A 27,504-nucleotide genomic window follows, 5' to 3' on the forward strand; every position below is an offset into this window, starting at 1 on the left:
AAAGTGTATAAAACTTTTTATGTTTGAAATTATCATGCTCAATAAAAAAAACTTTGACTTAATTTAATTGATCACAAGCAGGACAATAAGGTTGATATTCCTTTTGTTTAAAAAAAGAAGGAGGTTTTAAACATGGTATTAATTATTGAATAAGACAAGTAACTATCACATTCCTGTTAGTTGTACTGTATATTACCAGTGTCAAGGTCATTGAAAAGCACTGTTCTTGTGAAAAATGATAACAGATAAGGTCCTTTTCGTTCAATAAACTCTTCAAATTTCTCGAGGCCAATTTTGAAATATTATAACACATTATGTCCTTTAAACCAAATCTGATTAATTTTCAAAGATGATCTTTAAGTAAATTAAGTTTAGTTATTTGCTTGAAAAGAGTTCAATAATGTTGCTTAGATTGAAGCCTATTTTATCTGTTTCAAAGGAACTGTGCTTCCAGGGCTTTTATCAGTTAAATAGATTAAAGTTAGCATACTGTCAATAGTACAGGTACTAATACCAATGAGTTACAATAACACATTGACTCAGTTAAATATATTAAAGTTAGCATACTCTCAACAGTACAGGTACTAATACCAATGAGTTACAATAACACCCTGACTCACCGTATACTCAGGAGGTTCCGAAAAGATTGTATCAAGTGGGGGCTATATAGTAGAAATATGAAGATTTTCATGAATATGCATGATCAACTTTTTGATATAAATAATGCAATTAGGAATATGCTTATACATTTAGTGCATATATTTGATTAACTAACTGACACATATGTATGTTAAGCACTCATTTTCAAGATATAACTTCTGAATATGCATTTTAACTACCGAATATAAATGATCAACTTACAAATATGCATATCAACTACCAAATATAAATGATCGTTATGAATATGCATATATTAACTACTGAATATTAATGACCAACTTATGAATATGCATATCAAACTATGTATCAACTTCTGAATATCAATGATAAACTTAAGACTACACGATAAACAAATGAACAACAACACTGATGATAAGAAGTACATGATTTGGTTTGTATCAACTGTGCAGAACTATGACGCCACTTTAGAATATTTTGTTTTTCTCTCTTTCCATTTTCAACTTTTAATATGGACCCGGGGCTACATTTTGACATTGGAATTGTGTCATATTTTTCAGGTGTCCATTTTCAACGTTTAATTAGTACCAATGTCACTTTTTGACTATTGAATATGGAAAACTGTAACGATTCTCAGGGGTCCATTTTCAACGTTGAATATGGACCCGGGTCACTCTTTGACAATTGAATGTTGAAAGGTTTCCATGATTTTCTGAGGTCAATGTTCAACGTTATTGCCACTTTAGAAGTTAAGACAGCCATTCATTACACATTATCAGGTAGCATTAAAATTGGTAAATTTGATTGGACAGTTTTTAAGATGCTGTAATAGATTTTTAAATTGTGAGAAAAATGGAGCTTGAATAATGCTGCAAAGAATCTTTACAAAGTAGAATTGTACAAATAATATATGTTGTAAAGATATTCATGATAAAAATAATTCTAACTTGCAAAGAGTTGTAAGCAAAAATGCATGACTCATCTTATTAGCTAATAAACATATTGCCTAGATTATGTGCAGATGAGTAATGCAGGTACATTCAAATTTTATCAAGATATCTTCCAGATAAGACAGGACTTAAATTAAACTACTGCATTTATTCGACCTTGAGGCAAAGATCATTGGGAACTTATTCTAGTGCACTGCACTGGTTCTGTTGGTGATGCATGTACATTTAAGAGTTTCAGCAAGATATCTTCAACAGTTTAAAGTATATGGCTTGTACAAGACCTTTACAAAAATGTGTACTTATTTTACATTTGACCTAAAGTTCAGGGTCATTTGTGACTTAATTCTAGTGCACTGTTCCCCCCTCTGTGGGTAATGCAAGTACACTTTAACTTTCATCAAGATATCCCTAAATGTTTTAAAATTTAGGACTTAGACAAGTTGCCAGAATAACCAGAAGAAAAACCAGAAAAACCAGTATAATAAGGAGAACTTGTGATAATGCAACATCTCTTACTTCATGCAAATGGGAGACATTATAATATTGCAAGAAATGCTCATATCTTGATAAACCAGTTTAATAAGAAACAAAATCACAACAAATCAGTGTGATAACTATGTGACATAATAACATGCTGGGGTGCCAATGTAACGCCTTACCATTGTATGACATTTTTGTTCCACGAATAAGATTTGCTAGAATAACATGTAAATTATCATATAAATATGTCTGTTTCTTTTAAACAAAGATTTGATAGAATACCACTTAAATTACAATATAACCATATTTAATTGTTTGTAAACTACATGACTCACACATCACACCAATATAGATAGTTCAGGATAAATGTGTTGCAAGACCAACAATCTGTTAGTGTTAGCTTTCTAATAAGGAGAATGATAAACATGATTAAATAAACAAGATTGTATAGTTTCCCTTATACATATAGTATTCACCCCTTATACATATAGTATTCACCCCTTATACTTATAGTATTCACCCCTTATACTTATAGTATTCACCCCTTATACATATAGTATTCACCCCTTATACATATAATATTCACCCCTTATACTTATAGTATTCACCCCTTAATTTATAAGTAACAAAATCCCATCTGAAACACTGTGCTTTAATGATTGAGACTGAAGACGGTGTTAAACGTTGATCAAAATATTATGATACGTTATAAATGACAAAACAAATTGAACTATGCATGTGTATAATGATAAAGTTCTAGTACCAGTTAGAAACAAGTACAAAATTTGCACTAATTGGATCTAATTTATATCACAAAAAATACATTGGTCAAAGATGGGATCCTACAAACTTTTAGTTTCTTATAGCATTACCGACATGCATTTCTTGTTGTAATCCATTAAACATGACTAATATACTGCAATAAAAACATGATTTGAAACAATCTCAATGAAATGTGATGTGCTTCAAACTACCTCCCAAACTGGCTGTAAGCCTACCAGGGGAACTATTTTGCTTCGAAGTAAATAGTCAATTTATTCCCCAAAAACTAAGTCTGAAACTTTTCTTCTGAGTGTTCCTTTCTATTTTTCTTTCAATAACGGTATATATAGGAACTTCAGAATTTCTTTGGAACGACAAAACAATTTCAAAGCTTTACTTTTCTTTAATAGTGAAATATTACCGAAAATTGCAGGAACAATCTTTATATAGCACAGCTGTCTCATCCATTTCTTTATCTCTTTCACCCCTGAAGACACATGTGAACTCTTCCAATTCAAAGGTTGGAATAATTCATTATGAGATTTCAGGGTGAATGAGTTAATGGACTTGCCTTTTGGCAATAACTCAAAAATAATACTCTGCAAACTTTTATTAGCAATATCCCATTAAATGTAGACTTATATAAGAATAGAAAAACTTTTGTATATCAAACTAATAAAAAAACTTGCCTTAACATTAATTTCCTTTGTTCTTGTAATTTGTTTTCATTGAAATTTATTTTTAAGTACATGTACAATTTTTATCAGATATATTAGTGAATTTCTGACAAGACAATGACAAGAGTAATAAAACATTGTATAACTTATGTAATTATGTTCAATATTTGAGGATTAATGGCCAAAAGGCAAGCCTGCAAGACCAGTAGAATAAACAGCAATCGACAATAACATATCCTGTGAAAGTGGAATGTTAAGAAGTGTGGAAGTACTCGCATTATTTTGCTTCATAGCTTAACCATTCCACCCCTATGTAACTTTAGAAGACTCTACCATGCATTGATCTGGATGAGTCCATTATAGTCTACGGTGGTGAAACGGTTAATATATATATAAATTATAGAGAAATATATTGTTCATATTATTATATAGATTTCAGAATCATTGTCGATACCAAAGTTTCCAAACCATGATCTGTTGAAGGAGTCACAATGTGAATGCTGCCACAAGAAATCCCACTTTAAGTAGTATTACACTCGTATATTAATAATAAGGCATACATATAGGTATCTATGCACCCCTGTTTTTTATAAGTTATATCTAATAACTATAACAAATAAAAACAATGACATACAGATATAAAACATAACCACAGTTTTCTGTTAGCAACAGGAACCAGCTCTTCTCTACAGTGATTATCACCCACAAGGAATACATAAATACCCTAATCCTTTAACTGTATTAATAGAACACACACCTTTTGAAGTCTGAAGTTATCTTACGACACAAATCTACTATTAATGAATTAATTGTTACTATATTCAGCTATATCTGACTTTTATTACCTGTTTTTCAATCTCACAAATGATAGGTAACTGTTTCTGTGAAGTTTAAGATAGTCAATGTAAAGAGACTACAAACATAATAATCATGATATGCTTTGTACTGTAATTCACTCAGGTATTTTTGTTTGTTTTTGTATATATGTACTACAAGCCCCCAATTCAAGAGGATTAGAATAGGTGAAAGGCACACAATGATTTCTGTGTTAGGATAGATCAGATCTATAAAATTGAATTGCCTGTCCTTAACATGAAAAGGTAGAATTTGGGTTGGAATTGTAGAACGAATCAACTGACTGAAAAACCTTACTTTGAAATAGTTTTTCCTCAATGATTAACATAAAATTAAGAAATTGTGATGGATTTCCTCAGAAAAAATCACAACATTATGAATTAGTGATGGATACCTAATCAATGATTATTGGCAAAACAAGAATTTGCCATAGAAATAATGTGAAAAGACTTTGAGATTAATTTTCTTCATTTGTTGACACCAAAGTAGGAAGTTGAGTTGTAATTAAGAATTTTTGATGGATTTTCCACACTAATTGACATAAAATTGTGATTTTTTCATGGATTTTCTCACTAACCAAACAAAAATAATTAGGAATTTGTGTTTGATTTTCCTTACATTTAAACAAATCTGATTTTCCATACCAAATGACATGGAAATCAAATTCAAGATCAACTTTCCTCGCTTATTAAGACAGAAATATATAAGGAATCCTTGACAGACAGTTTTGAGAAACAGTAAATATGTATAGGCTATTTCTAAAGGTGATAATGGAATCAATAATGTAGAAATAATGGTGGTTATTTACTAAGGTAGAAATTTACTTTACTACTAAGTTTGGGTGGAATATGAAATATTTCATTAATTGAAAATGAAATAAGGAAATACACACCCCACTTGCTCCATCTCCTTCTACGTAGCCTGTGAATTATATACAAAAATACACATCAAATCTTCGAATTTCCTAAAATATGAGTCGGCATTGTTTCCTATAGGGTGATTTAAACTCATCAATATAGGCACCATTACCATAATAATTCAAAAATTTACAATCTTTCATACATAAATTACAAGTATGGTATCAAATAATATTTTTTCTGTAATATAACTTTTAACGCCAGGAAAGAATTTTCTTTGCTTATTTAGAATAGTAGTGTTTACACACGTATTATAGAATAACAATTTAATATCTTTGATTTGGATGTTGTCCTAATCAGCTGGTTTGTAATACTTACTTTTATCAAAATCTTGCAGCTCTGAGGATTCCTGCAATGACAAACAACCAGATAAGTTACCAATGATTATATAGTTAATAGGCAAATGTTAAATAGCTTACTACCAAGAGCAGTGACAAGGACCTTACTCCTTTGATTTGGTTTGTTAATGTTTTACGTCCTATTAACAGCTATGGTCATTTAAGAACACCTTGACCACTTGGCCACCGCGACCCAGTGGTGGAGGGGTAGTGGTAGCAGAATGTCAGACACCTTAACCACTTGGCCACCGCGACCCAGTGGTGGAGAGGTAGTGGTAGCAGAATGTCAGACCCCTTAACCACTTGGCCACTGCGACCCAGTGGTGGAGGGGTAGTGGTAGGAGAATGTCAGACACCTTAACCACTTGGCCACCATGGCCCCCTGTCTCCTTTGTAAAACATCCTTCACCAATGTTGATTTTCACACAGATGACATAATGTCAAGGCAACAGGAGATAGTTTTAAATTCAATAAATCCTTCAAATATTCCATCCCCCGATCGGACGTGAAAAGGTATAGGGTCAACTGCCCGACCTCAAGGATTTTCCCCGGGTACTCCGGTTTCCTCCAACATTAAGACCCTACACATGCTTTCATCCATGCCAACAGGAGTGATTAATATAAGTTGAAATAACTTGTTTCATAATTGTTTTAAAATAAATAGTTAATATTTTTATATATCCCTCTGAAAACAAAAAGTAACAAAAATGTAATCAAAAAGAAGTGTTCAGTTAAATCATGAACTTGATAATGATTTTTCTATTATTTATCAAAATACAAATTGTACACTGAACTCAAAGCCTTGACCTATGGTTTGAATAGGAACCAGTAAATGGACTTCAAATACACGTACCATATATTATTGATGTGTGTTTTTTTCATATCGCATTGATGTATTTATTTGAAGAATACTTTTAAATGCACACCAATGCAGTCATTAGGACATTAGTAATATAGCTTAAAATATCAAACCTGAAGATATTTGCAAAATTAACTTGTTAGGTTTTTGTTAGGTTTTTTAAAAATTAACAATCCTAAATATTCAAATCTTGTTATTTTTGATTGAAATATGAAAATCAGAAAGTATACTTATTTCAAATACAACATTAATCTTTTTCGAAATAAGGTTTGTCATTAAATAAAAAAGGAGAATAACTCCATCAGTCATTGCCTTCTTATCATTGAAGTAATCGGTAATCAGCCGCAATGCAGTAGTGTACCCAGGTGTTTTCTGAGCTTCAGGACCCTGCTCTCGATCTGGGAATTGGGCCCCCCCACAAGATTAAGATATTTCAGAACACATCCAGAATGCCTACTGGCACCTTCATTGCATAGAAGACTTTGTCATATCCATGCATTAAATTAGTGACTCTAAATCAATCTTAGGACTCCTACATTAACTGCTACTCAATAGGAGGGACTAGACAAGTTAATTTGTCCGAGCCTTGTATAGATATCATAAGTAAAAATTACCATATAGTAAGGGCACTGTATCCAATATATGAAAAGAAAAAATTGATCCTCTCATAGGTTATACTAGTCATCCTCTTTACTGGGACAGACCAACTGCTTAGGGGCATTATCTACTTTGGTATAGACTTAAAACACTCAAAAATCAAACCACACATTAAAATTGAAATCACTATTCAAAACTCTCCAGTAATCAAATCACACATTAAAATATGAAACTAATCGTACTTTTATTAAATATTGAATCTACCACACTTTAGAATACTTCAAACTCTGATGTAATCAAACACACAGGATCCGTGTTTTAGTGTTTTTAAATATCACTCAACAGTCATTCAATATCAGACCAAGTGATCAACACTCTGATGGAAACATCAATTGATCAGCAGCTGAACTTAACCTTGAGCACCGCAAATTCACAAAAACAACAAAGTCACACGGTAATACCGGTGGAAAGGTATGTTCGGGGAATACTTCAGGCCCAAGGTCTCCGCCAAATGGATTTTTGACTAATTGGTTCAAATCGAAAGGATCATACTCTTCAATACCGTCATCTGATCCATCCAAGGACTACAAAATCAGGAAGTTCTTAATTTATTTCACTTCTTTCTTTGACCAACTTCAAGACAACATAATAACAGTTTCTGTTTTAAAAGATTAAGTCTTCATTGACAAATATTATATCTTCCTTTAATAACTGAAAAAAAATTCAATTAGTTTTTAAATGTTGTTGTACAAGCAAAAAACAAAGCTTTAAATGCATATGAAATGCCCATGATAATGAGTCTATAAGCTAATCTGTAAGAATGAAAGATGTAGCCTTTGAGCTTATTTCAATTTAATAAAAGGTTCATTTCTGTCGGAGTTAAAAAGCAAGAAGTTACACTTTTCTTCAATGTCTTTAATAGACATAGAATAGTTATGATCAATAACAGGAAGGTTAATGATCCGGAAGATCTGGAACAATACCTCCAAAATTCTTCAGCTTGTCTTTCACAGAAGTTAATAGAAGAAAACCATGTGAGTAGGAGACTAGTAAAAAGTATTACTTGTCTTAATACTAATATGACTATTTTTGTCTCCATTTAAGAATGATTCTTAAATCTCCAGTGTCAGGTGTTATCTCCCCTTACAGTTCTATCTTTTGTTAAATCCCAAAAACAACCATGTCTTGTGTTATCTCCCCTTACAGTACTGCATTGTGTAAATCCCCAAACAACCATGTCTTGTGTTATCTCCCTTTACAGTTCTATCTTGTGTTAGTCCCCAAACAACCATGTCTTGTGTTGTCTCCCCTTACAGTACTTCAATGTGTTAATCACCCCAAACAACCATGTCTTGTGTTATCTCCCCTTACAGTACTGCATTGTGTAAATCCCCAAACAACCATGTCTTGTGTTATCTCCCTTTACAGTTCTATCTTGTGTTAGTCCCCAAACCACCATGACTTGTGTTGTCTCCCCTTACAGTACTGCTTTGTGTTAATCCCCCCCCCTAAACAACCATGTCTTGTGTTGTCTCCCCTTACAGGACTGATTTGTGTTAATCCCCCCTCCTAAACAACCATGTCTTGTGTTGTCTCCCCTTACAGTACTGCTTTGTGTTAATCCCCCCTCCTAAACACCCATGTCTTGTGTTGTCTCCCCTTACAGTACTGCAATGAGTTAATCCCCCCAAACAACCATGTCTTGTGTTATCTCCCCCTACAGGTCTATCTTGTGTTAGTCCCGAAAACAACCATGTCTTGTGTTATCTCCCCTTACAGTTCTATCTTGTGTTAGTCCCGAAAACAACCATGTCTTGTGTTATCTCCCCTTACAGTTCTATCTTGTGTTAGTCCCCAAACAACCATTTCTTGTGTTGTCTCCCCTTACAGTACTGCTTTGTGTTAATCCCCCCTCCTAAACACCCATGTCTTGTGTTGTCTCCCCTTACAGTACTGCTTTGTGTTAATCCCCTCCAAACAACCATGTCTTGTGTTGTCTCCCCTTACAGTACTGCAATGTGTTAATCCCCCCAAACAACCATGTCTTGTGTTATCTCCCCTTACAGTGCTGTCTTGTGTTAGTTCCTCTTACAATCATAATTTGTGTTAACTCCCTTAATCATGAATTATTAAATAATCCAACAAGCACACAGCTATATACGACTTTTTATTGTCTAATACTACACATGAACAAATTATCACAATAACATCAAATATACACTATGTAAAAAACCTATTTCTAATTATAACTCATCCTGTTTAAATGAACTAGAAGATGATTAAAGGTAAATACTTGTTAAAGAATGTTTGAATAATGCACCTGTTTTCTTTCACAGCAATCACTTTTCATGCAAGAAAATTTACATTCTTTTCCTCAAACTTGCATAATGTTCTATCATTTACATTAATTACATAATCACATATCATTCACATAAAAGTTGCAACATTCAAAACAAGTAAACAGTCTGATCAAATGTTTGTTTAAGATTCTACCCTGATAAGGAAGATTTGAAAAAGGAATAATTTTTATAACCCAATACAAAATATTGAATTTGTTAATGTATAAACCAGTCACCATTAATTAAAGGACAGTTTTTACTACATTGTGATTTATTATACTGGTTATTTATTAATTACAACGTACAGTTACTCATTAAACATGCTAATGTATTTATAGTGTGTTATCATTCTATTAACAAGTATACTGTACATTTAATTTGTTATAATACTAAACACAAATACATGTACTTTACTCTTACAACTATTTCTCACCATAGTAGGGACATGTTTTTCCAAAAAAGGTTCCTGAAATTTAAACGAGTTAATGATAAAGCTTTAGCACAAATTACTGAGTTTACCAGACTGAGATGGGAACCTACAACTTTTCTTCATATCAGCAGGCTTAGAAGGGAGCTAACAATTGTAAAACGAGAAGAAAAATTCACTGCCAGACTCTCTAACCATTTGAGCTACCTGGTCGCCGGTGATTGACCCAGTCAAGGTCAGCTACATTTCTCCCTCCTTTAACAAAGTCTTTCACCCCGAAGACACTCGAGACCCTATACCACCTTCCATGGGTATATTTTTGGGCTGAAATGTATCAGAAGAAAAATGCATGGCCTGACCAGGATTTGGGACCGGGACCCTCAAAACTCTAGATGGATGCTCTAAGCAATTGAGCTATCTGGTCACTGGTGATTGACCCAGGTCTAACAACTATTCTCTAGATCATCAAACTGAGGAAGGAACTGAAAAGTATTCTCCAGTTCACCAGACTACAGAGGGAATTTCCAACTATTCTCCAATTCATCTGATTGAGGTGGAAATTTATTACGATTATTCAGGCCATAACACTGAGGCAGGAATTATAAAGTCTCCCTCAGTGTATTACGCTGACAGAGGAATTACAGCTTCTTCTCTGTTTACCAACCAAAGATCCATCATACTGAGGTCACCAAGCTGAGGAGTGAATTTAATTTTTTATTCCTTCGCAGTTCTCGCAGTCTTTTACTTCTGATATATAACACTGAATGAATTACTAATGTTATTTTCATAAATTCTGAAAATAAAGTCAAATAATTCTTATTTTAATTGGGCATCTTTTATGTTGTTTTTTTGTTAGCATTAAAAATAAGAGTGTGACAGCCATATCACCTGGCCACCACAAGTGCCTACTTACATCAGACGTCTCGCTCTCTGCCTTGAGTGAGGCCATAGAATCATGTTTCTCCTGACACAAGATATACTTCTTCACCCAGCCATAATGACCACTGAAACATAAACATTCAGTAGATATCATAATAAAACATGATCATACTGGAACTATGTCATACAATGTATATCATCACCGATCTCTGAAGGAAAATCCTCCATAACAATGTTGAAGTCAAACAGAAAATGAAAGCACTGCTTTTGAAAAAGACAAGTTTTTGCTTTTGAAAGGTGACAGTTATAACAAGCATGAATGTATGTGTACCATATACTAGGATATAACATTACATACTTGTCCAATGTCTACATTTTTTAGTCTTTCCTGTGCTAGATACTATTTGTGGTCTTACCTGCGCTAGACTCTATTTGTGGTCTTACCTGCGCTAGACTCTATTTGTGGTCTTACCTGTGCTAGACTCAATTTGTGGTCTTACCTACGCTAGACTCTATTTGTGGTCTTACCTACGCTAGACTCTATTTGTGGTTTTACCTGGGCTAGACTTTATTTGTGGTCTTACCTGCGCTTGACTTTCCTGATGTACAGACACAGTAGTAGGAGTATGATGAGAAGGATACACGCCAAGACGATGAGGGCGATCATCCAGGCCTCTAATTGGCAGCTGATGTCGCCGTCAGGACAGGTACACTCATACTGGTTAACTCCATCCTTACAGGTAAAGGGTGCCGGACAAGGGGAGCTAACACACTCGTCAATATCCTCCTCACAGTGGAAACCCGTGTAGCCAGGCTGGCACACACAATCGTAATACTGGTCAAAACTGCTGGCTCGGTACACATTCTGGCATGGGTAGTTACTCCCATTCTTGGCTGTAAAATATAGGACAGTATTCAGTATCCCTTATGATTGAATCATCTACATATCGCCTAGGTTCGAGGAATTTACTATCATGGTAAAAAAGGAGCCATGATCTTGAAATATATGAAGGTCATAATCAAGTTATATTTTATACGACATTGAAATTCAAACATTCATGCAGCAACACTGAGTTCCAAACATTACTGCGGCAATGAGATCATTGTGGTATTGAGATTCAAAATTCACTGTGGCATTGAGGTGTAAGCATTACAGAAGTATTGCCATTTCAGCCTCGCTGAAACATCAAGATCCAAACACCCCTGTGGTATTCCACTGTCATTGCAGCATTCTGATAACATCTTTGGATAGCAGTTAAACTCGAACATCATTACCGCATTCAGATCATATCTGTGTTTCTGATGCTACTGAAGTATTAAGATTCGACTATTATTGGGACATTCAGGTTCAATCGGACTTACGTTCACAAATGCCACCGTTGTGACAGGGAGATTCCAGGATCGTGAACTGTATGGTGATCACATCAGATGTTTTGTTTGCTGTGTCATTAAAGTAAAACTTGGAGAAGACCAGTCCGATGAATCCGTCGGGTTGGGAGAAATTAAGTGAAAAATACAGCCAGGACATGTTAAGTGGGTCGTGTGGAATCTCACTGCTGAAGTTACCACACGGGAACATCGTGGCCTGCAAAACAAAAACAATCATAGTCAACATTATTTCAAACACAATCGTAGTCACCTCTAATCACCGACATTAAATCTAGAATTGAAGTCACCTGGTTTTTATAACTATAATTTTTGTGCCCTATAACGCATGGTATGCAACATCTCATGCTGATCAGGGGAAACAGGCTGATGTGTAGACCATCAATACTTTATGGTAGACAAGGACTTACCATCCTGTTCTGACTATTGACAAGACAAAATACCTACCATTCTATCTTGTCTGTTGGCAGGAAAGAGGCAAACCTCTTGGACATCAGAGTACTGTATGATAGATGACAGACTACTTACCGCCTCTTCGTGTCTGTTGGAGGGACAGGAGCCGACCTCTGGGACCCCTGTATACTCTGTGGCCTATGACAGATTACTTACCGCCTCTTCGTGTCTGTTGGCTGGACAGGAGCCGACCTCTGAGATACCTGTATACTCTGTGGCCTATGACAGATTACTCACCGCCTCTTCGTGTCTGTTGGAGGGACAGGAGCCGACCTCTGGGACACCTGTATACTCTGTGGTCTATGACAGATTACTCACCGTCCTATCCTATCTGTTGGAGGGACAGGAGCCGACCTCTGGGATACCTGTATACTCTGTGGCCTATGACAGATTACTTACCGCCTCTTCGTGTCTGTTGGCAAGACAGGAGCCGACCTCTTGGACACCTGTATACTCTATGGCGTATGACAGATTACTCACCGTCCTTTCGTGTCTGTTGGAGGGACAGGAGCCGACCTCTGGGACACCTGTATACTCTATGGCGTATGACAGATTACTCACCGGCCTTTCGTGTCTGTTGGCAGGACAGGAGTCAACCTCTGGGACACCTGTATACTCTGTGGCCTATGACAGATTACTTACCGCCTCTTCGTGTCTGTTGGAGGGACAGGAGCCGACCTCTGTGACACTTGTATACTCTGTGGTCTATGACAGATTACTCACCGTCCTATCGTATCTGTTGGAGGGACAGGAGCCGACCTCTGGGACACCTGTATACTCTACGGCCTATGACAGATTACTCACCGTCCTTTCGTATCTGTTGGAGGGACAGGAGCCAACCTCTGGGACACCTGTATACTCTGTGGCCTATGACAGATTACTTACCGCCTCTTCGTGTCTGTTGGAGGGACAGGAGCCGACCTCTGTGACACTTGTATACTCTGTGGTCTATGACAGATTACTCACCGTCCTATCGTATCTGTTGGAGGGACAGGAGCCGACCTCTGGGACACCTGTATACTCTGTGGCCTATGACAGATTACTCACCGTCCTTTCGTGTCTGTTGGCAGGACAGGAGCCAACCTCTGGGACATCTGTGTACTCTGTGGAAGCCAGGATGGTGCCCACTGCTGGTTCTGAATAGGACACGCTTAGATATTCCATCTCTACATCATACGCTCCAATGATCAGGAACGAGTCTGTTGTCGCCCATTTATCAGAATTCCAATTATTCTTCTGTTCTATGAATAACTACAATGAATGATTTTGAGCGAAATTAACATATGTTTTTTGCAACTTTGAAGAATCCATTTTATATCAATAGGTTAACATATATATTTGGTCATTTGAACCATCCTTCAATTAAGACAAATTGACAGAATAATGAAATATTGGCTTTGAAAAGAAATTTGATTTTCCTCATTTTACAGTTGTAGAAAAGTTCATATACATGAAACACAACCAGTAAAGCATTTAAGAGTGACATTTTGACGACTAGTACAGTATGTACTTGTCACCTTCATCACAGAAAGACCAGTGAAGTATTGTGCTATGTGAACTTGCCCACAATATTCCTCCTTTCTAATCTGGCGATAAGGTTAAGAAATCATCCTACACTTATTGTATACTTACTACAATGGGCTCAGTGGTGTCCTCATTTAGGACACTGTCACCAAACTGTGCCGCAAAAATTACTGGTGGATCGTTTATGCTGGTGATGTTTACAGTCAGAATCACTGAGGTGTTTGCAGGTGGTATTTCTGGGTCAGACTGGAGCTCGGCTAGCAAGATGTAGATATAGTCCAAGCCGTTACAGTCCGTACAAGGGGTGTAGTACAATCTGTATCAAACAAGGTCAAAGGTCAACATGTACATGACTGTAAATATATACAAAGCACGACAACATCAGTGTGGAGAAGACTGCAGTCAGGACAGAATGCAGCAGATTCTTAGTATCCTGCTAGAAATTCTCAGCCAAAAGGTGGAGATTCCACAATGTCAATAGAAACGTTTCATGAATTTCTCTGGAATTTCTGTGGTCTGCAGCAAATGCACAAATTTACAAAATTAAGAACTTGCTGACAAATTGCAGAAAGACTTTGTGTTATATGAATTGGAAAATCAGTGCAATTTTTTTTTCTTTTTCTTGCCGTGATTATGATGCCGAGATTATGTTATATCTGTCCAGACGTCCCTGCAATCTTTGCATACAGGTGCAGGATATCTACAAACTTTCGTTCCTTTCTCTATAGACTATTCTGCATTTTTTATGATGTTTCACAGAATTTCTGTATAATATTATTCCTAAATACTGTGTAGAGCAGAATTTCTGCAGAATATTTTCTGTGAATTCATTTAGTTCTCAAGTTAAAGTAGGGGAGCCAAATTAAACAGAAAGGTGTACTCACAGTCCATCCACAGATAACTGAACTGTCCCTGTAGTCTCATTCCCAGACGGAGCATCAATCAAGAACTCCACGGTGTCATTCTCCAGGTCGGAATAGATCAACTGGTACTGAATAATTCCTGAAACATAAACATCTCATTATTTTATATGTCTAACCAATCACGATGTTTGATTGTGTTTTACGTCCTATTAACAGCTATGGTCATTTAAGGACGTGCCAGGTTTTGGTGATGGAGGAGTGCCCGGAGAATAACCACTGACCACAGGGACTTAAGAATTAGTTCCAGCTATATTTGGACCTAAACTAAGTCATAGTGTCACTTTTTTTGAATATTAATGAGGTTGAGGTCAGCGCGTGCCAAAACATGGAGTGTTGGTTGGTTTAGCGAAAATATGGCTGCGCTTCCAGCCAATCACACCACGGGTCTCGGCATGTGGCTGAGGTCAACCTTATTAATATACAAAAAAGTGGCACGATGACTGTTTTTGGAGCTAACAGGGATCTTGTCCACAAAAGGAGAATACATTTTACGTGCATATATGAGGTAATAGAACAATTATCCATCTTTCCAACGGTACTAAGCATTTTGCCGTAGATCAACTAGAAATGTTGTTTTTGATGCAAGAAAGTTAAGTGGTGTCAACTTTTCGACATCGAGAGCTTTCCGCCCTTCTCGAATATGATCTTTGGGGGTTTCATTTTTACCGAAAGTTGATCTAAACCCCTCAAACATGTAAAATTACCCTTACACCTTAGTTTAGGTTCAAATATAGCTGTAATATATTCTCAGGTCCCTGTGCCACCGACCTGCGGCCAGTATGTCCAACCAATGACAATAAAACTGCAGGTCACATGGCCATCCTTTGATAACTATTCATCCTTATATTATTATTTGTTTGAACTTGACAAAAATTGTAATGGAATTTTAATACATTTAATGTAGAGAGGATTTATTCAAAGAAATGATATTAATTGATCAGATTTCTTGACAGAATTTCATGACGTCAATATCAGTTGTTATTTGTTTTGCTTAAAGACATTTTTAAAGAAACTTGATACACAGCATTTCAACATGTATACTACAAATTACAGCACATACAAAATTGTTTTAAAGTAGCTTTTCTGAATTCCTGTAATTGTGAAAAATATTTAATGTGTTCCTGATATATCAATATATCAAGTATTCTAAATGTCATTGATAATTTGTGTAACAGGTCATTATATTTTAGGAGAAGACTTATATAGGCTAAACCTGTTGTCTTATCTAATTGTGCAATTTTTTGTCCAATAAAATTTGTTGAAACTAAATTATTTTTGCAATACCTCCACTAGGAGTCGAACCGGGACCTCTAGCTTACTAGTCTTACGCTCTACGGAATGAGTTAAAGAGAAATTCTCCCTAGCCGAGTCGGTATGAAGCGGCTAGTATTTTACCAGGGTGGCATTTGTATAAATGAGGCAAGTCTATCACCTAAGACTGTATAAAGACACTTAAACAGGTTGTAAAATACAGGATAAGGGAAACAATAAACTTAGCCTACTGTAGTTTGGTAGTCAGCTGCTGAAACATTTCAAATCTATCTGAGTAAAGTACCAACCTAGCGAGACACCCTCTCACATACCTTGTGGATGTACAAGCTGTCCTCACTCTCTATATTTGTATACAAAGACCATTTTTATTGTTTATAGTTTTCTGGATTCCCATCATTGATACCAATTCCAGATAAAAGAAAATATTACAAGATTTATCTTTTAGGGGTGGAAAATTGTTTAGAAATAAATTTTAATAAATTTTCAAAATATGTTATGTTAGATGCGAGATAATGTGTTCGCTAGCGTAATTAAGGACCTCTGATGACCAGTCATTCTGCTCACCTTCATCCTCCAGCAAAGCTATGTAGGGGTCACTGTCCAGGACAGGTGGTGAGTTGAAGGGTTCTGCTGCTGCTTCGGCCAATACAAACTGTGTCTCCGAGCTGAAGTAGGAGTCTGCGTTAACCGCTGCACGTCGCCGTCGACTACTGGAACTATCTGGAGCTGCGTCTGTGGCATTTTCAATTGCCTCTTTGTGTGTATTGCAGACCTGTGGATACAAGTACATGTAGATGATCAGCCAGGCCTGCTGTGTACTGGCTACTAGGTTGATATCTTAAATCATTGATACTCTGTAAAAGATTCATACTACAGTACATTCTGTCTAAACTGGTTTCTTCCAATCAGGATTTTGTCAAATAATTTGGTTTTGAAAATGATAATGCATAACAATCAGGACCTCCTTGTGTCAATTGCATATTGGGAATTCAAAATCTGATGTTTCTTCATATAAAGATCCATCTTCCACTGCAGGCAAAATAAAAGTAAATTCCACTGTAGTTTTTTGTACATGTGGTAACCTCCCATTAATTTCCTAGTTTATATAACTGTAGTCATCTGGACCAGGGTATTACTGTTGACAGGTAGCTCAATCAATCACCATGGATGAACTTGATTCCGGCGTGCCGGTTGCTGCCGGGAAGGCGGCACTACCACTTGATTATGTATGTCCCTGAAGTCACGCAAGTTCGGCACGTGCTCTTGGATAAGAAGTTTTGCCAGACTGGAGAGACAGGCAATGTGACTTGTGCCATATTGTGTGTATGCCGCCTTGCTTTAATGTAGCGTGCCGGTGGCAAGCACAAACCGTGCACAACCGGCACGTCAGAATCAAGTTTGCACCATGTCAGAGTAAAAGTTTACAGTGCAAAGTAAGTACTTTGTTGCAATCATACAGGAATCTGCATTCATGACTTGCAGACAACAGTTTTTATACTAGTTCACATATATAGTACTTACCTTGACTGTAACGGTGCCATCTCCATTAAACACCTCTCGGTCAGTCTCGTACTCACACGACTCACTGCTAATCTCCCATTGGTTTTGTTCTGTCAATACAGGGGGAGATAACTCTTATATTACTAAACATCTCTATCAGAAAGGATTTCTCTGTGGGGTCAAACTTTCATGGTTCTGTTACCAAAACAACTTATTTGGGTTCACTTTCCATTCAATACGATTGATAACAGATAAATAAAAACTAACCTATTTTATTGTGACTCCAATATTCAGTGCAATATTAAGCTGACATTTCAAAAGGACTGATAAATAAAGGTAAGCATTAAATAATCTGGATATGATGAAATTCACAAGTTCATCTTCTTTTACAGATCAAGATCCTGAACATAAATTCAAAGTTTACTTTAATATGAGATGAAAATGAGTGTAGAACCAACTTAATTTTCACCAAGATTCTTAATTAAAGGTGACCCTGATACTGATGAAATACGTAAACCGAGCACGTACTTGGGTTCCAGTGCAGAAGCATGGTTCTGTTGCCAGAGGTAACGTTTCCCACACTGTCAGGATAAGTCACCAGTAGAGGGCCCGGTAACTCATAGTGGCCGAGGGATCCAATAGCGAATGTGTCTGAATACCCCAGGAATCTACAAAATAAACGAAATAGTTTTATTTTAGCCTTTTGATGTTTTTTGCATGAAGAAATATAAATATTAGTACAGAGCAACAAAAAAACATGTCTCAATTGGTCACAGATCTACTCAGCCATGCAAAATAATACTTATAATCAAGAAAATGACTGCATAGAGAGTGATGTTGTCAAAGAATGACTTTCGTTTATTATGGGTGGAGGTTGACAGTGATGATAATTTGATATAACGTATTTTTTCGCTACATGTGAAATTAACTACTGATTATACTTCATTCCCAGAATTCACATTCACAACACTACCATGCTGTAAGGAATGTTTATACCCCTGTAACTGGAGTGGTTAAATGCATGGCTAGACCTGACCGGGGTTCAAACCCGGGAGTCTCCAAACTCTAGAGGGATGCTTTACAAATTGAGCTACCTGGTTGCCGACGATTAACCCAGTCCAGTTTTGCTTCACCCGCAGTAAAAACTTTCATTCTTATTATACAGAGTTCATCCAAATGTTAAATGTCACCAACATGACATTATGAAATCACACATACCGCTTCCGTAGTAATCGTTCGGTGAGGTCATTAGTTGTCGCGGGGTTGACTATATAGGGCACAAAGGAAAGGGAAGCATCTGACCGATAGTCCTTCTGTACTGCAGCGTCGTCCAGGGGCGTTACCATGAGAGTCTGACCCGACTGTAACCCTGGCAACACAACAAATATACATCAGCTGATCTGTCAGTGTTCTGACCATGAATCAACTCAACAACTGGGGAGGCCCTTGGAAGAATGATACATAGGCACGATTGGTTGGAAAATGTTTCTTGCATCTGCATATACTACAATGCATCGTCAAATAATACATGTCACTAACCAATGAAAAGGATTGTTACATCACCGATGTGGTCACTAACCAATGAAAAGCATTGTTACATCACCGATGTGGTTGCGTAAATAATGAGCAATACTGTATAAAATGGAGTGGTCGTGTGTATTTCCTTTTGTGGTTTGAAGCTAATTTAAATCATTTTGTGGATATATCATAATATATCATACAAAGAAACAGTTGTGAAGTTTATCACTCAAATTTGTTAATTTATTTTTGTGGTTCTATAACAACCATGAAAACCACAAATGTTTTTACACAGTGAACATTTCATGGTATCCTGTACACAAATTTCCATATTATTATCCAAGGGAGAAATTAATCTAGAAATACTGTGAAATGCTAGGCTGAGCTTTACCTGCACTCTCAAATATATGGGTAGTCACATCATCAAAATAGGGGATTTAAACAACAGCTTGCTATCTGCATTAACACTGTTAAATTTGTTAAAAGACTTAACTCATACTTGCTGCCTTTAATTAATCTAGAACATACATAATTATTCCAATTTGATTCAGAAACGAGAGTCACCAAATTAATGTTAGGTTTCCTACTAAATCAAAATTTGTTTCAAAATTTTCAATTTACCTCATATTCTTTAAAATATTTATAAAGCCTGGCCTCTTATTGTTGTATTAACCCTTTCACCACTGTAGACCATAATGGACTAAAGACTAAGAAGTACCTTCAGAAGTTTGGACAGCCACGTTACTGGTGGCTCGCTTCCTTCGTCGCTTCGATCCCAGGGTAAACGTAATGGTCACAATGGAACCATTGGTCGATGTACCTGATATCATGCCAGCATTGCCGACGATAGTGGTCGCCACAGTTTTATTGGCACAAAGCACTGCCTTATTACAGATCCTTAAATACATAACGGCCTGTCTCATTGGTTCTAACTGGAACTTGCTGTTTGAGCTGTCTGATTGATCTGCAGAACTCTCTCCGACCTTGGGAGCCCGCATCTGTCCTAGAGACCATATCTCCATGCCATTGATGTAGAATTTTCCATTTTTTACCTCCACCTTTGTAGACACATTGATGGCCGAGTATGTGCATGGAAAAATGTCATCGTCTTTGTCAGTGCTTCCCACACAGAAATCTATGACAAATTAAAATGGAACAATTTGGTAAGTATCACTGCTGTGATAATTTTTAAATTCAATACCTGTGATAGTCTATTGTGAAGACTTAAGATTTACTGCGTCGATATTCAGTCCTTTGGTAGGCCAAAAGTGATTTTTAAATTATTTATTTTTATTTACACATATATAACATTTATAGTTTTGTACTATTGCAAATGGCTCTGTTATTCACTGTCTAAGATATAATGAAGATCCAAAGTTCTGGTGAATTAACATAATGGTAAATATACTAGTCTATTGTCAGCTGTATGAGATATATAGAGTGCTGATGTCTTAACATAATGGTCGACACTGTCCTGGTATTTCTGACATATAATCATGTTGTCCTTGCTTTGATACTGTAGCGGTCGACACTATCAGAGATATTTGAGGTCGTCCTAATTTTGATGATTTACCGTAGCGGTCGACACTCATCAATATTTTACCGTAGCGGTCAACACTGTCATCAGCTGTCATCGATATTTTGAGGTCGTCCTTGTTGTGATGACTTACCATAGCGATCAACACTGTCATCAATATTTAGAGGTTGTCCTAATTTTAACAATTTACCGTAGCGGTCGACACTCATCAATATTTTACCATAGTGGTCAACACCGTCATCAGCAGTCATCGATATTTTGAGGTCGTCCTAGTTGTGATGACTTACCATAGTGGTCAACATTGTCATCAGCTGTCATCAATATTTTGAGGTCGTCCTAGTTGTGATGACTTACCATAGTGGTCAACATTGTCATCAGCTGTCATCAATATTTTGAGGTCGTCCCAGTTGTGATGACTTACCATAGTGGTCAACACTGTCATCAGCTGTCCTCAATGTTTTGAGGTCGTCCTAGTTGTGATGACTTACCATAGTGGTCAACATTGTCATCAGCTGTCATCAATATTTTGAGGTCGTCCCAGTTGTGATGACTTACCATAGTGGTCAACACTGTCATCAGCTGTCCTCAATGTTTTGAGGTCGTCCTAGTTGTGATGACTTACCATAGTGGTCAACATTGTCAACAGCTGTCATCAATGTTTTGAGGTCGTCCTAGTTGTGAGGACTTACCATAGTGGTCAACACTGTCATCAGCTTTCATCAATGTTTTGAGGTCGTCCTAGTTGTGATGACTTACCATAGTGGTCAACATTGTCATCAGCTGGCATCAATGTTTTGAGGTCGTCCTAGTTGTGATGACTTACCATAGTGGTCAAAACTGTCATCAGCTGTCATCGATATTTTGAGGTCGTCCTAGTTGTGATGACTTACCATAGTGGTCAACACTGTCATCAGCTGTCATCAATGTTTTGAGGTCGTCCTAGTTGTGATTACTTACCATAGTGGTCAAAACTGTCATCAGCTGTCATCGATATTTTGAGGTCGTTCTAGTTGTGATGACTTACCATAGTGGTCAACATTGTCATCAGCTGTCATCAATATTTTGAGGTCGTCCTAGTTGTGAAGACTTACCATAGTGGTCAACACTGTCATCAGGTGTCATCAATATTTTGAGGTCGTCCTAGTTGTGATGACTTACCGTAGCGATCAACACTGTCATCAGCTGTCATCAATATTTTGAGGTCGTCCTAGTTGTGATGACTTACCGTAGTGGTCAACATTGTCATCAGCAGTCATCGATATTTTGAGGTCGTCCTAGTTGTGATGACTTACCGTAGCGATCAACACTGTCATCGGCTGACATGGTGAAGGAACAGCTGAGAGTGGTGGAGTCATTGAGTATCATGGAATTGGCTGGTATCACAGCCTGTGGGAAAGGCTCTGTCCCTGCTAGTTCTGTGTTGACATCATCTATAACTGGCGCTTCCAGTAACACAGTGGTACCTACAAAAAACAAACAATATTACCATGGTAACAACATACAAACAATATTACCATGGAATCAACAATACAAACAATACTACCATGGTTACAACAATACAAAACTGACATACTTAAATCTGTTCTGATGCATTCTTGCATTACAATGTTACAAGAGGAAACTACATTTGCACTACTGCTGTATATCACTCAGACATTTTCAACTTGATCTAAAGCAATATAACATATATGTCATATATCCTTTAATACCATAAAAATCCCCATACTTCAAACCCTAATAAAACTTTGAAAATAAAGGATACTCAACATCACAAAGACATTTTGTGATTTTACTTTGTGATTGTGATGTCACAAAACAGTTTCCTATGTGGCTATCATCTTGTTAAATAGAAAATTGTAAGTATGGCCAAAGGTAATGAATTGCAATTAAAAAACAGTTTATGCTGTCTTCTCGACTGCTCTTTTTTGTTTTATATTTTTTTTTCTTTTCCAAAAGAGTTTTTTTCAATACAGTGACAACAATAATGGATCAGTAATTCATTCAGATCATATAATTATCTATTTGTCACCAATCAACTTTCATATCAACACTCATGCCATACAAATTATGCAAAAAGAAATTTGTATCACTAAAGACTGCATAAGGATAGGTATTATTTCATTTAATATCACTGTATTGCTATAAGGAAAAAGGAAGGATAAAAGGAAAGAAAAAGAAGCTGGGAAGAAAACAAAAATAAGAAAGAAGAAAAATAAAATCTCGACTGCTCTTATGTTTATAACAATTTATGCTGAACTGCCTTATTTACTATAGCTGCACCACCTATCACACAATCACAAACCCGATTAACATAATTTATACTTCTCGTCATATAAAAAGCCTTTTTCACTATATTGGGATTTAAAACAGACTTAGATATCACAGAAAAATTGAATTGTTGATATCTTCTGAAACACAATCATTATATTCAGGGCCTATAATATTTTGAGCATCCTTTTTCATACTGTTGAATGATGTGTGTGAAGTTACAAAACTTTGGTGCCGATATTGAAAATGAATCACATTTTTAAAGTTAAATTCAATTCGACAAAAAAGAACATTTCAAAGTGTTACACTTTATTGAAATTTCGCATTAATCTTCCAAACAACTAACCTTTGGTATCATTGAAGCTAACCACAGCTCCAGCCCCGTTCGTACACTTAACTGACACGTAGTAAGTGGTGTTGTGTTCCAGCCTCCCCTCAAACGTTTCGTTGATCCCTGTGGGGTTGACTCCCGCAGACTCCCAGTCCTGTAGGTCATTCCCTCCCACGGCGGTACCGATAGACCACTGATAATCCTACAGAAGTACCACAGTCACATGTTGATACCGGTTAATTTACCATGAATATACTTTAATACAGCTCACTCATGGGAATACTGTATTAACCAGGAAACTTATGCTGCAGATTAATTTTGGCCTCTTAAAAATTTATCCTACAGCAAACATTTGTTAACAATATAATTATAAATATATAATTAACATGGTAACTTAATGTGAAGAGCAAATTTAATATTGCAGGAAAATGGATTTTATGGCCAAAGGGTGGAAAATTGATTTGGTGAAAATTTCCCCATATGGAGTATTATATTTATTTTTTGATTTATTTACTGGGTAGTGTGAATGAGTCTGACACCTCTATAAGACTGGTACGAACCTATAGAATTCAAGACACTCCTGTGAACAAGACTGCCACTAGCCTATAGGGGTCTGACACCTGTACAAGACTGTCACACACATTAGGAGTCTGACACCTGAACAAGACTGTCACTAGCCTATAGGGGTCTGACACCTGTACAAGACCGTCACACACCTTTAGGAGTCTGACACCTGTACAAGACTATCACTAACCTATAGGGGTCTGACACCTGTACAAGACTTCACTAGCCTGTACGAGTCTGAAACCTGTGCAAGACTGTACCTAGCCTATACAAGTCTGACACCTGTACAAGACTGTCACTAGCCTATACAAGTCTGACACCTGTACAAGGCTGTCACTTACCTATATGAGTCTGATAGCCTATACAAGTCTGACACCTGTACAAGACTGTCACTAGCCTATATGAGTCTGACACCTGAACAAGACTGTCACTAGCCTATACGAGTCTGACACCTGTACAAGACTGTCACTAGCCTATACGAGTCTGACACCTGTACAAGGCTGTCACTTACCTATATGAGTCTGACACCTGTACAAGACTGTCACTAACCTATACAATTCTGACTCCTGTATAAGACAGTTACTAGCCTATACAAGTCTGACACATATACAAGACTGTCACTAACCTATAGGAGTCTGACACCTGTACAAGACTGTCACTTACCTATAGGAGTCTGACACATGTACAAGACTGTCACTTACCTATAGGAGTCTAACACCGGTACAAGACTGTCAATTACCTATACGAGTCTGACCCCTGTCCAAGACTGTCACCTACCTATACAAGTCTGACACATGTACAAGACTGTCACTTACCTATAGGAGTCTAACCCCTGTACAAGACTGTCAATTACCTATTCGAGTCTGACACCTGTACAAGACTGTCACTTTCCTATAGGAGTCTGACACCTGTACAAGACTGTCACTAGCCTATCCGAGTCTGACACCTGTACAAGACTGTCACTAGCCTATCCGAGTCTGACACCTGTACAAGGCTGTCACTAACCTATACGAGTCTGACACCTGTACAAGACTGTCACCTACCTATACAAGTCTGACACCTGTACAAGACTGTCACTTACCTATAGGAGTCTAACACCTGTACAAGACTGTCAATTACCTATACGAGTCTGACACCTGTACAAGACTGTCACTTACCTATACGAGTCTGACACATGTACAAGACTGTCACTTACCTATAGGAGTCTAACCCCTGTACAAGACTGTCAATTACCTATTCGAGTCTGACACCTGTACAAGACTGTCACTTACCAATATGAGTCTGACATACACCTCCAGTATCAGATTATCACTAGCCTATATGAATCTTATATAAGATTTACTGACACCTGTACAAGGCTGTCACTTACCTATATGAGTCTGACACCTGTATAAGACTGTCACTTACCTATACGGGTCTGACACCTGTACAAGACTGTCACTAGCCTATACAAGTCTGACACCTGTACAAGACTGTCACTAGCCTATACAAGTCTGACACCTGTACAAGACTGTCACTTACCTATACAAGTCTGACACCTGTACAAGACTGTCACTTCCCTATACGAATCTGACACCTGTACAAGACTGTCACTTACCTATAGTGGTCTGACACCTGTACAAGACTGTCACTAACCTATAGGAGTCTGACACCTGTACAAGGCTGTCACTTACCTATATGAGTCTGCCACCTGTACAAGACTGTCACTTACCTATACGAGACTGACACCTGTACAAGACTGTCACTTACCTATAGGAGTCTGACACCTGTACAAGACTGTCACTTACCAATATGAGTCTGACATACACCTCCAGTATCAGATTGTCACTAGCCTATATGAATCTTATATAAGATTTACTGACACCTGTACAAGGCTGTCACTTACCTATACGAGTCTGACCCCTGTACAAGACTGTCACTTACCTATACGAGTCTTACACCTGTACAAGACTGTCACTTACCTATACGAGCCTGACACCTGTACAAGACTGTCCCTTACCTATACGAGTCTGACCCCTGTACAAGACTGTCACTTACCTATACGAGTCTTACACCTGTACAAGACTGTCACTTACCTATACGAATCTGACCCCTGTACAAGACTGTCACTTACCTATAGGAGTCTAACACCTTTACAAGACTGTCAATTACCTATACGAGTCTGACACCGGTACAAGACTGTCACTTACCTATACGAGTCTGACTCCTGTACAAGGCTGTCACTTACCTATATGAGTCTGCCACCTGTACAAGACTGTCACTTACCTATACGAGCCTGACACCTGTACAAGACTGTCCCTTACCTATACGATCCTGTCACCTGTACAAGACTGTCACTTACCTATACGAGTCTTACACCTGTACAAGACTGTCACTTACCTATACGAATCTGACACCTGTACAAGACTGTCACTTTCCTATACGAGTCTGACACCTGTACAAGACTGTCACCTACCTATACAAGTCTGACACCTGTACAAGATTGTCACTTACCTATAGGAGTCTAACACCTGTACAAGACTGTCACTTACCTATACGAGACTGACACCTGTACAAGACTGTCACTTACCTATACGAATCTGACACCTGTACAAGACTGTCACTTACCTATACGAGACTGACACCTGTACAAGACTGTCACTTACCTATATGAGTCTGACACCTGTACAAGACTGTCACTTACCTATATGAGTCTGACATACACCTCCAGTATCAGATTGTCACTAGCCTATATGAATCTTATATAAGATTTACCTTTATAAGACTTTCACTGTCTTCACACAACCAGATAGCCTTGATGGTGCTGTTTGAGGATTGGAAGAAAGTAGGAGTAAATTCACCCTGGTTGACATCGATGTAGATGAATATATCCTTGGAAAATTCTGGTGGCGTGTCATCTATGTAGAACCCGTCAGATGACATCATTGTTGTGTCACCTGATCCTACCATCGCTCTCACTGAACAAACACAGAAAATATCTAATTAATACAGGTATTCAAAACATAAATCAATGTTTAACAGGAATTTTAACTTATTTCCTTCATTAATGTTCTCACCGGACTACAGAAATTTAACTCAGAATTACAACCTTCACTGTGACGTCACACGAACTTCTGGGTCATTTAGCCATCTTCACATTGCCAAACTTTGGAGCTAATATTGAAAAAGTTGGAAAGTAACTTTTACACAAAAGAAATAATTTATGAGAACAAGAGGCCCATGGGCCTTAATGGTCACCTGATATATTTATACAGAGAGTTGATTTTGTTTTTAACATGAACAGAAATATTATTCAAAGTGACAAAAAACAATAAAACCACCTTACTCAATATCTAGCATACAGATTTCAGACTAAAAAGGATTTGAAACTAGCACCTCTGATTCTTAACAAGGAAAATGAAGAAATTTTAGCACACTGACTCCTTTGAGCCCCACCCTACAGCCCTTGGGGGTAGGGCTGGCTCAAAATTTTCAAAGTATCAAACTGTCAATTCAAGGTTATAATTCCAATCAAGTTATTAACATGTAAT

The 27,504-nt window shown here is 37.1% G+C and overlaps 1 protein-coding gene across 8 annotated transcripts in view; it reads right to left on the reverse strand.

The window, feature by feature from the left end:
- The window catches only part of LOC110450232, a 153,430-nt gene that overhangs the window by 10,224 nt on the left and 115,702 nt on the right, over nt 1-27,504 (reverse strand). For 2 of the 8 annotated variants that reach the window (XM_021497634.1, XM_021497615.1), the window contains exons 128-146: nt 26,729-26,931; nt 23,426-23,612; nt 22,104-22,274; nt 19,993-20,409; nt 18,975-19,125; nt 18,285-18,424; nt 17,778-17,866; nt 16,821-17,028; nt 14,946-15,063; nt 14,170-14,377; nt 13,585-13,788; nt 12,061-12,283; nt 11,283-11,592; nt 10,733-10,823; nt 7,515-7,637; nt 5,578-5,608; nt 5,235-5,263; nt 4,333-4,368; nt 621-662 (exon numbers count right to left, since the gene is read on the reverse strand). In XM_021497634.1, the coding sequence (XP_021353309.1) occupies nt 621-662; nt 4,333-4,368; nt 5,235-5,263; nt 5,578-5,608; nt 7,515-7,637; nt 10,733-10,823; nt 11,283-11,592; nt 12,061-12,283; nt 13,585-13,788; nt 14,170-14,377; nt 14,946-15,063; nt 16,821-17,028; nt 17,778-17,866; nt 18,285-18,424; nt 18,975-19,125; nt 19,993-20,409; nt 22,104-22,274; nt 23,426-23,612; nt 26,729-26,931 (2,981 nt within the window). Of the gene's footprint in view, nt 1-620; nt 663-4,332; nt 4,369-5,234; nt 5,264-5,577; nt 5,609-7,514; nt 7,638-9,726; nt 9,859-10,732; nt 10,824-11,282; nt 11,593-12,060; nt 12,284-13,584; nt 13,789-14,169; nt 14,378-14,945; nt 15,064-16,820; nt 17,029-17,777; nt 17,867-18,284; nt 18,425-18,974; nt 19,126-19,992; nt 20,410-22,103; nt 22,275-23,425; nt 23,613-26,728; nt 26,932-27,504 lie in introns of those variants that run through there. The other 6 variants (XM_021497652.1, XM_021497624.1, XM_021497662.1 and 3 more) reach the window with 4 other exon arrangements.

Source organism: Mizuhopecten yessoensis, unplaced genomic scaffold (assembly GCF_002113885.1).
Source record: "Mizuhopecten yessoensis strain PY_sf001 unplaced genomic scaffold, ASM211388v2 scaffold523, whole genome shotgun sequence".
Lineage (NCBI taxonomy): Eukaryota > Metazoa > Mollusca > Bivalvia > Pectinida > Pectinidae > Mizuhopecten > Mizuhopecten yessoensis.